Source organism: Paramormyrops kingsleyae, chromosome 2 (assembly GCF_048594095.1).
Source record: "Paramormyrops kingsleyae isolate MSU_618 chromosome 2, PKINGS_0.4, whole genome shotgun sequence".
In the NCBI taxonomy this organism is placed as follows: domain Eukaryota; kingdom Metazoa; phylum Chordata; class Actinopteri; order Osteoglossiformes; family Mormyridae; genus Paramormyrops; species Paramormyrops kingsleyae.
In genome coordinates, this window is record NC_132798.1 from 26,545,652 (window position 1) to 26,555,062 (window position 9,411).

Genomic DNA, 9,411 nt, shown 5'->3' on the forward strand with positions numbered 1-9,411 from the left:
CCATATCACGTAGCATTGTAGCATATTTTAATACATTTTTCATGCAATTATATAGCTTTAACATTTGTGTATTTATATACACCTAAAAGCAGCTATTGGTCCTTGTTACCTTTAGTTAGGCTGTCACACCTGGTCTAAGTTCTACTTCACAGATTATCTGGTACAGGTGTTGGTTGCCTCCACAGCCACACCCACCTCCAGATGATACATTTCCCCCAGTAATCATGCACTCAAGCAGGTAATCTAGCAATATATTAATTCACTTCTACGCAGTCCGATGACTTGGGGTAGCTTTCTAAGTTTTCAACACCTTTTGCTTTCCTGGACTGGTTTAGCTTAGTGATATAAATGGGTTTTATTTGTTATGGTTTTGGCTTTAGGATCGTCATTTGGTATCTTGCTTAGCTTTGTATCCTGAGCTGGTATACTGCTCACCTGCCCCTATTTTAATTTGCTGTCTTGATCGTGGTAATTCTCATTCAACCCAGTTCAGCCCAACAATCGCTTCTGCAGCCAGTGGCCCCAATTCTGTCAGTATTGAGCCGTCAGAGGTTGACCTGTCCAAGGGAAAAGCCTCACCAGCAGAAGACCTGCATATTATTATTATTATTATTATTATTATTAGTGTTTGTTGTTGTATTTTTGTTGTTATTGTTTGTTTATTTATTTATTCAAACTGTTTAGTATGTGTCCATTTCCATCGCTGATATTGTTAGTTATGAACTGTTCAGTATTCTAGTAATTCTGTCCAATGACTTTGAGAGGCACTGCATTTCTTTAACGTTACTACCAAAAATTTGCCAACTCAAGTTGAAAATCACTTCTGTTTTAGCTGCTATAGTGTGGTATACTGTAAGTTGTTAAAGATGTAAATACCTATTTAGGCTAATATGCTTTTTTGTGCTAATATATTAGAATAACCAAGATGTTTTGTCCCATCAATGGAAAAATCACTATACAGTGCATCTAATGTTGATAATTTGCAAAAGAATCAAATCTCCTCAACCTTAATTCTGCTTTAGTGGATTTCAGGTTGTGGAGCAGAATATTATTTCTCTTTGTTATTAATAGAAAATGATATTCATGTAAAATAGCCCATTGACTAAATTATTTTACAGTGTAGATGCCCAGAGTGTATATAAATATTATTTGCTCAGTGTACTGTGTTGTTCTCACCTTTTTCTGATGCATTTCTTTAGAATAATTTCTTGCATTCAAGGAAATATAAAAATAGCTAATTTTTAATTGCCAATGAATCACCTAAATCAAATGATGTGGCAGCAAGCAAAATGTTGACTATTGTCTACGGAAGCATAATGCAAGCTGAAGAGAGACCACTAAAGATCATTGCCGTCACCCCCTCCCAAGGGAGCAGCGTATATAAACTGTGATGCTTCGTTTTCTTCCTGGCAGTACCTATGATGAAAAATGAAACGCGTGCCATGTGGCTGTATGTGTACATATGTAGGGCCTGAAACTATACAGAGGGGAAGAAGCTCGTGGTTAATACGGTGAGCGCGCGCATAATTTTAATAATGCTGCTAACCATATATTCACATTTATCTCAGATTTTATCGTAAAACGACGCTCAAAAAAGAAACGTTTTCAATTAGTTACTTTGTGCAAAGTTGTTTAATTTACACTTAATTCCATAATGGGAGATTAATCATTTTTATATTAAACCTTGACATTTATGCCTCATCATTCATATCCACTAAAATAACTACAAATGTAAACTTAGATAGGACATCCGATAGTAAATCAGTTGTATTTTGTCATTTGCTTTACATTATCACTAATTTATAATCATAGTATTCATAATCAACGTTTCTTGCATGATCCTTCCCAGTGTTGTAAAGGCAATGAATAATTTATATGTAAATACTATTTCTAAAATATTTTGTGCGTAATTTGCAACGTTTGTACGTTAAAAAAATAAATCGTGATAGTAATTTGTTTTATAACAATATCCAAATGAAATACCTGTGAAGGTGAACGACGCATTTACAGATTAAATCAACACACAACAAATAAACAGAAAAACACTTTCGCATGAACTTAACATTGGCTAGGCTTCACCCTACGGATTTCAGTAACTATGGAGTTCACCCCTAAAGTCTCATTACTACAACCCGTATTCTCCGTGACATTCATCCACTCCATCTCATTAAGAAAATCGCTCTTCAATGCTGATTATTTTATTTGGAAGCATAATTATATTTCTTTCGGATATATCACGGTTTAATCGAGTCCGCATGGAGGGCAGCTGCAATAATTAAAGGACCAGATGCGGCAGCCGACGCTACCTGGATTCGCAGCCGAAAGAGGGCACACCTGACAGCGCTTCGGCTTGACACGCTGAGCCACTTTCCTTCCATCTCCGGAGCTCAGACGCAACAACTTGTTATTCGTAATTCCCCAACTGTCACTGAATCACTTGCACGAAAAAAGCAATTTGTTACAATTACATTTTTGCTAATAGAAAGTGGATTTTATATTTAGATTGCTGTTCCTAGGTGAATATGCATACGCCCAAATAACATTTATTTTATTTATTTATTTTTGCGGAGAAAATAGTGTGTTACCACAATGTGAGCTTTGACTGATAGCACAGAATATGTGCCTGTCACATTCCGCAGTTTTGTCTATTTTAAAAACTGCAGTATTATTTTAGGCTATAATCTGACCCATAAACTATAGTTGCAAATGGGAAGTGCTTGATGTTTGAGACACATTTTCCTGTGATTAATGCGAATGTTTTTCCTTCCTGTACATGTATCATTGTAATATGTGCCTTTAGATTAACTTGGGAAAATTTAAGGTTTCTATTTATGTTTGCCCGATATGGCTTTGTGCAGTGCGTGGCCAAGATATATAGGTGGTTTGGCATACTTCTCTTGAACTCTGCAACAACAACAACAACAACAACATCAACAACAACAAATAAACTAACTTTACAACTTTTTTTTGCTTTAATAAAAATTAAATTTTAGTGCAATAATGATATATTACGATTTCTAAAATATAAAGGCTATGGTCTATTTAAAATGAGTGAAAATCGGTTTAAAATAATCGCTTCTAATGGATTCATTACAGCTTCAAAATAATGTTTCAGTTTGACCAGGGGAATGAGATATCATATAAACAGACATGCTAATTGGATAATAATAATAATAATAATAATAATAATAATCATTATTATTATTATAATTATAACGATATTATTATTATTTTTATTATTATTATTATGAAGAAGAAGAAGAAGAAGAAGTTGAAGAAGAAGAATTGTACGTTGATTTCAGAACGGCAAGATTCGCCTTTCTGGTAAAGCAATCATCAATAATAGAAAAACACGGTATGTTATACCATATATAAATAGAATAGCACTGTTAAGTTAAATCAGGCAAGATATAAATAGTGCAATAATTTCGAAATGCACGTTTCTAAAAGGTCGAATATCACATACCTTTACCCATCACAGTCACATAACATCAGTATCATTTCATTCCACCCACGAAAAATCCACGAACTGTAGTTCGGTGGCCTCTTAGCCGTTTTTCAACGAATTCTTCAATCGTGCAGGTCCTCCACCCTTATAAAACCAAGGCGGAAATTTGGGAAGAGGCGAACATAGGATAACTTACTCCAGCGCGTCCGCGGTAATCGAATTTAACTCTGCAGGGTGATGCGAGTGGTCCTGGTATCACCAGACTGGCGAAATATAAAAGATAAACGGAACCAGTGTAACCTAGGAAAGAAGGAGAAAGGACTCGAAGCCGCCGAGGTTCTCGCTCGGCTGAATCTTTTGTGTGGTATTTAAAAGACTATTCACCATTTAATTGAGGCGGTTCATACTGATATATGACAAAAGCCAATCTGTTCTAAATCCTGTTCGCCTCTATGACTATATATATGTGGGTCTTGGTGTATATTGTCATAGACCAAAACTTGCCGTTTTAGGCCTAATCACGTGGCATGATTTGTCGGACTACATTTCTTATGTCATATTTCACTTATTTGAGAATCATCGAGCTTGATCTACTATGACTTCAGATGTGCAAGTTTTCAAATATATGGGTGTTTGTGTTGGCATATACGACAGGAATTTATTGTCCTTCAAAAAACCAATACAACTCAGTTAGATATATAGGCATGTATTTACACAAATGTATCTGCAAAAGAAATTTGCTGAGATTTTAAATGCCAAATAAACGCGCAAAGGTGTATGTATATTTGTGGTAATTATGATTTACAACACCTAAACGTTTAAGTTAAAAGCAGAAAAAGAAACAAGGCCCGCAGAAAAACATGAGGTCATGCGTCAAAGTAGGAAAATATTTTATATTTCGCATAAATATATAAAATCCTTGAAAATGAAAATGTGTTTAAATGAATGTACTCCTTTCTGCAATAGCTTATTTGGAATCGCATTTTGAAGAGTGACCGTTTTTGAACATTGACGCTTTAATGGTGATTAAATACAAATATTAACGGTGTGCCACGTTTATTATGTTTGGTTTAAAGTAGTTACAGAAATTAGATTAGGTAATTTCCCAGGATATAATTTTACATTGAAAGCTAATTAATCGAATTTTTGAATGGCTAGGAATAGGCTGGTGTTTGTCTAGTGAACGTGAGTGGCTGGCGACTGTCGCTAGAGGAGCGAGGCTTTGCTTCTGATTGGTTCATATTTGGAGAAGCTCATGGGTTACTTCAACTATTAGGCGCCACCCCATCGCCAACGAAGGACATTATAATTCTAGGGGCCTCCTTTATAAACACAAACCGAATTTTCCTTCATTTAGGATATATATACTTTTTCAGTAGGTTAAGTCGTACATTTATTTGGGAATTTTTGTGTCCTAGAGCGGCGCGTTATGCTATCACACGCCGAGCTTCTGGATGCTCGCCTCGGTGAGTTATCATCACCAAACTCCGGTCTTCAACTCTACTGTAAGCAGGTGTAATTTCTAATCTCACACTTTAACGATAAAAAGTTTTTTTCTTGAATTTATTGAATTCGATTTTTGTGAAATTATTTGATATGCTTCAGTATCGGTGTGACTATGCAGAATATGATGGTATATACAGTATAACGTAATAGATTTGCCAAAATTATACAGATAATGGTTAGTTGGGCTATGCTTTGTATAGCACTGAAATTCTGTTATATCCTTTTAGAAGAACCGGTGCGGAAAACTTTATTTGGGAAATTTTGGTGTAAATTTGTAACTGTCGTAGGCCTAAATGTACTGATTTATTTATATCTAAGGTGCTGAAAGCTAAGAAATACAAATAATTTCTGTTATATCCTGCAGGGATGAAAGATGCTGCTGCAGAGCTTCTGGGACACAGGGAACCACTTAAATGTATTTTGGGGGCAGGTGGCCCGGATCCCGGGCATCCTGGTGATCTAGCCGCGGGTCCCGACGTTGTTGAAGGTGCGACTCTTCTTCCCGGAGACGATATCAGCACCACTGGATCAAACCCATCTAGTATGCAGGTTAATTCAAAAGAGCAGGAGAAACAACAACAACATCAGAACCCCAACCAGTCTGGTGGACAAACGAACCAGCAAAAACAAAAGAGGCACCGGACCCGTTTCACTCCGGCCCAATTAAACGAACTGGAAAGAAGCTTCGCGAAAACCCATTACCCAGATATTTTCATGAGAGAAGAGTTGGCGCTAAGAATTGGTCTGACGGAGTCACGTGTGCAGGTAAGTAAATACTGTACTATAAATGTGGGTTGTGCATTTGAGGGCTATTGAGCAAATTAAAACAAATTATTAGAATGTTATAGATGCCGAGAATTATGTTTTTATGTAAAAAAAAAAATAGACTACGCACTTATTCTGTGACTGTTCGCTGTAAGATTTGTCAGAATAAAGGGAAATAATGGGAATTTATGTCATTCACTTTTGTAATAACGTAGCAGGTAAACGGGAGTAATAAAATATATTCTATGTACTATTGATTTTTATTCACCATTAGTTGTTATGAAATGATGAGCAATTAAATTTAGTATATATAGGCCTACTGTTTGCACAGTTAACGCTGTTCGCAAATGTTGCTTGTAAATATATATAGATTTATAAATTGTAATCGTAAGTGTAAATTTATTTTCGTGAAAATAAATAGGAAAATCCTTTATATGCATTTTTGAGATTATGTTATAGATAAATGAGTTTTATATGTGGAAAATCTTATAGTTATTAATGGTACCAAGTGTAGTTTTACGGGTGTGTAATTGCGTAATAATTGCGGAAGAACTGCACGTAGTATTGCTCGGATTTGCTTTAATACTGAAGGAATTAATAAGAAACAGTAGTGATATTATTACAAAATACAGACAATTATTATTGGCATGTTAACTGGGAATCAAATATACGCTGTAAGAATTGTTGTAGGCCTATGCGATGATATTTTTAGGAGAAACTACGTAATACGATTTATTTTGTTCCGACTGAAGCTAAAATTGTGCATTAATGATAAAACTTAAGATTAGCAAGATTTGAATTTTTGGAATTGTATGATTATTGAGCAGTTATTTTCACTTAAATATAAAAACTGTACAAGAAAATGTTTATTCATGTGTTCTCAGTATTCTGTGAAAATATATTCATACAAACGTACTTTCGCTGATAAAAATATTTTTGGCAGAGAAATCACGTTAGAATTTGTTAGAATTTCCTAATTTAACTATATACAGGCTAATGAAGATATAAAATGTGACAACAAATGCGTAAAGCTCATGTTCTAAGGCGGCTGTTTACGAGGTGCAGGACAATAATCACGGTTATGTGTCCGCTTAGTTATAATTGGAAATCAGTTTTCGTTTTAATTACAATACTGGTCTTTTCAGTGTAATAAACAATTAAATCTATAAATCCCGTTATTACTTTGTTTTCAGTTTCGTTTACAGAAGAGGCGGTGTTTTGACTCATATTTTACTCTTGCAAATACCGCCCGAGTGGTCGCCTGAGTCAGCTATGTTCTCTTTAAGACGATCTATGGACTGTCACGTCTTAATAGAGAACAAGGTGATAGTATATAGTTTTTTAATGGAATGAGAAATTGTATTTTCTTTGCTTCCAAGTGTAATGAATTTGGTTCTGAATTTCACGGCTGGTTGCACGGAATGATCCCAAGATCCCGAGATCAAGGCGCCGTCGCCAGTTCCTTGCTAAATTCTCACATTAATCATCGACTGCCGTTCTTTGTGATCTTTATAAACTTCCACGGTCGCCACTGAATTAGAAAGTTACACGGTGATGGGCTCGATTTTAGTTATTTATATTTCACTGTTTTTTTTTTTTTTTCAAACATACACTTCAAAGAACTATTAAAAAGAACGTGTAGGACGACTTACTACCACTACTACTAGCCTACTACTACCACGAGGATTGCTAACTACTACTACTATATAATAATAATAATAATAATAATAATAATAATAATACGTTTCTGTCAGTGAGACTTGCCAAGAGACATGTTTTGAATTATACTTGTTTACGTATTATAATTATTGTTGGTCTTGTTAAGCTCATTTCATTTTTTTTTTTTCTTTCCCACTGAAGGTGTGGTTTCAGAACAGACGTGCCAAGTGGAAGAAACGCAAGAAGACCACTAACGTTTTCCGTGCCCCTGGCACGTTGCTGCCCACCCACGGCCTGCCACAGTTCCCTTCTGCAGCGGCTGCCGCAGCGGCTGCCATGGGAGATAGTCTGTGCTCATTTCACGCCAACGATACGCGCTGGGCCACGGCCGGGATGCCCGGTGTGTCTCAGCTGCAGCTGCCACCTGCACTGGGCAGGCAGCAAGCGATGGCCCAGTCTCTGTCCCAGTGCAGCCTCGGAGCTGGGCCTTCTCCCAACACCATGAGCTTGTCCAACAGCCTGGCGTCTAATGGAACCAGTCTACAGTCTCACCTCTATCAGCCCACGTTTCCTGGTATGGTACCGGGCTCCCTCCCCGGGCCAAATAACGTAAACGGCTCATCCCAGCTTTGCGGCTCTCCGGACAACGACGTCTGGAGGGGAACCAGCATCGCCTCCCTTCGCCGCAAAGCGCTTGAACACACAGTCTCTATGAGTTTCACTTAATTTTAACCACTAGAGTGGCCATATTTACTTATTTAGCCATGTATTTAATTGTATATTTATTTATTTAGTTTTTTATTTCCGTCTGTTCTTTAAACCCCTGTTATCTCGTAAAGTGAACTCCCTTGTAGGTGCTTACAGTTATCATTGGTTATATATTGAGAGAATTAAAATAAAAGATACATTTCTTAAAAATGGAGCTATAAAATGTTATCAGTCAAATAGTGTGGAAACTGGAAACATTCCATATTAATTTAACTTTTGTATTTTAATTACAATACATTTGTTTTGCTATCTTAATTTAATTTAAATTTTATGGTTGCATTTCTTTATTTATTTAATAAGACTCGATTCCACATAAACCATGTAATTTGTCTATCGTAACTCAGAATGTTATCCAAGTACACAACAAAAGAATAATTATCACTCCCTTGTGAAATGTTAAGACAAATAATATGTCATTTTCATTGAATCATGGCCTTAATTTATGTATTATGTTATTAATGTTTTATTGACATGTTTAGGCAATGTTCAGTACTTATTGCAGTATGTAAATGTCACCTGTACTCCGTGCATCTGCAGCTAAAGGCATAGGCAGTTGGTACTTATAATACTGGAAATGGTAAACTACAGTTAGATAAGAAACACCCTATTTTAATACTGCATAAAGTAATCAAAGAACAGGGACATGGATAAGTTCATTTTATAATTACTTATCAGTGGGATAAGTTTGCACTTGCTGGCCAAAAACAAAAAAGAGATATATTAATACAAATACAATGAGAATATAACCCTTGGGGAAGGAGTTATTTTTCGGCTTTTTGTGTAGATGAAGTGTCCCCTTTATCTTCTGGTCGATTTGTGATCTGTTTAAGGTCTGTTTGTGCTTTGTTATTGATACTGGGTTTCTAAGATGTTCAGTCTAACACCAAACACAATTTTGTTTCCTGGAAGGTTTATATCACTTTAATGTAAATTGATAAATAAAATAATTTTCAGTATTTCATATTGTTATGGCTTTTTGTCTTGACTGGTTCTTGTTTGCACACCACAAAAATGTATACATATGCTACCAGAACTAACATGGCATTTTTTTTTAAAGAATCAACCATAAAATGATACTAAATCATTATTTGTTACAATATAACCTAGACTGATTCATGGTGGGGAAACAAATAAAAACTGTGCATAAGAAAGTGGTCGGTGTCTCACACTCGTGATGTTTTATTGCTTCACGGCTTTGGAAGCTAAATATAATCACGCTTGTATTCAGTCTAGGAAACATCAATTCCTTTTTTAAAAAACTATTC

General features: G+C 35.8%; 1 protein-coding gene across 2 annotated transcripts; it reads left to right on the forward strand.

The window, feature by feature from the left end:
* Window positions 1-4,614: 4,614 nt before the first annotated feature.
* Window positions 4,615-9,102, forward strand: LOC111836078 (homeobox protein orthopedia B-like). Of its 2 annotated transcripts, none has more exons than XM_023797028.1 (3): window positions 4,615-4,953; window positions 5,319-5,719; window positions 7,580-9,102. In XM_023797028.1, exons 1-3 carry the CDS (start codon window positions 4,878-4,880, stop codon window positions 8,102-8,104), a joined length of 1,002 nt encoding a protein of 333 aa, XP_023652796.1. In that variant the 5' UTR covers window positions 4,615-4,877; the 3' UTR covers window positions 8,105-9,102. The 2 variants fall into 2 exon arrangements, with proteins under 2 accessions (XP_023652796.1, XP_023652798.1); XM_023797030.1 differs by having other exon boundaries at window positions 4,615-4,914.
* Window positions 9,103-9,411: the final 309 nt, after the last annotated feature.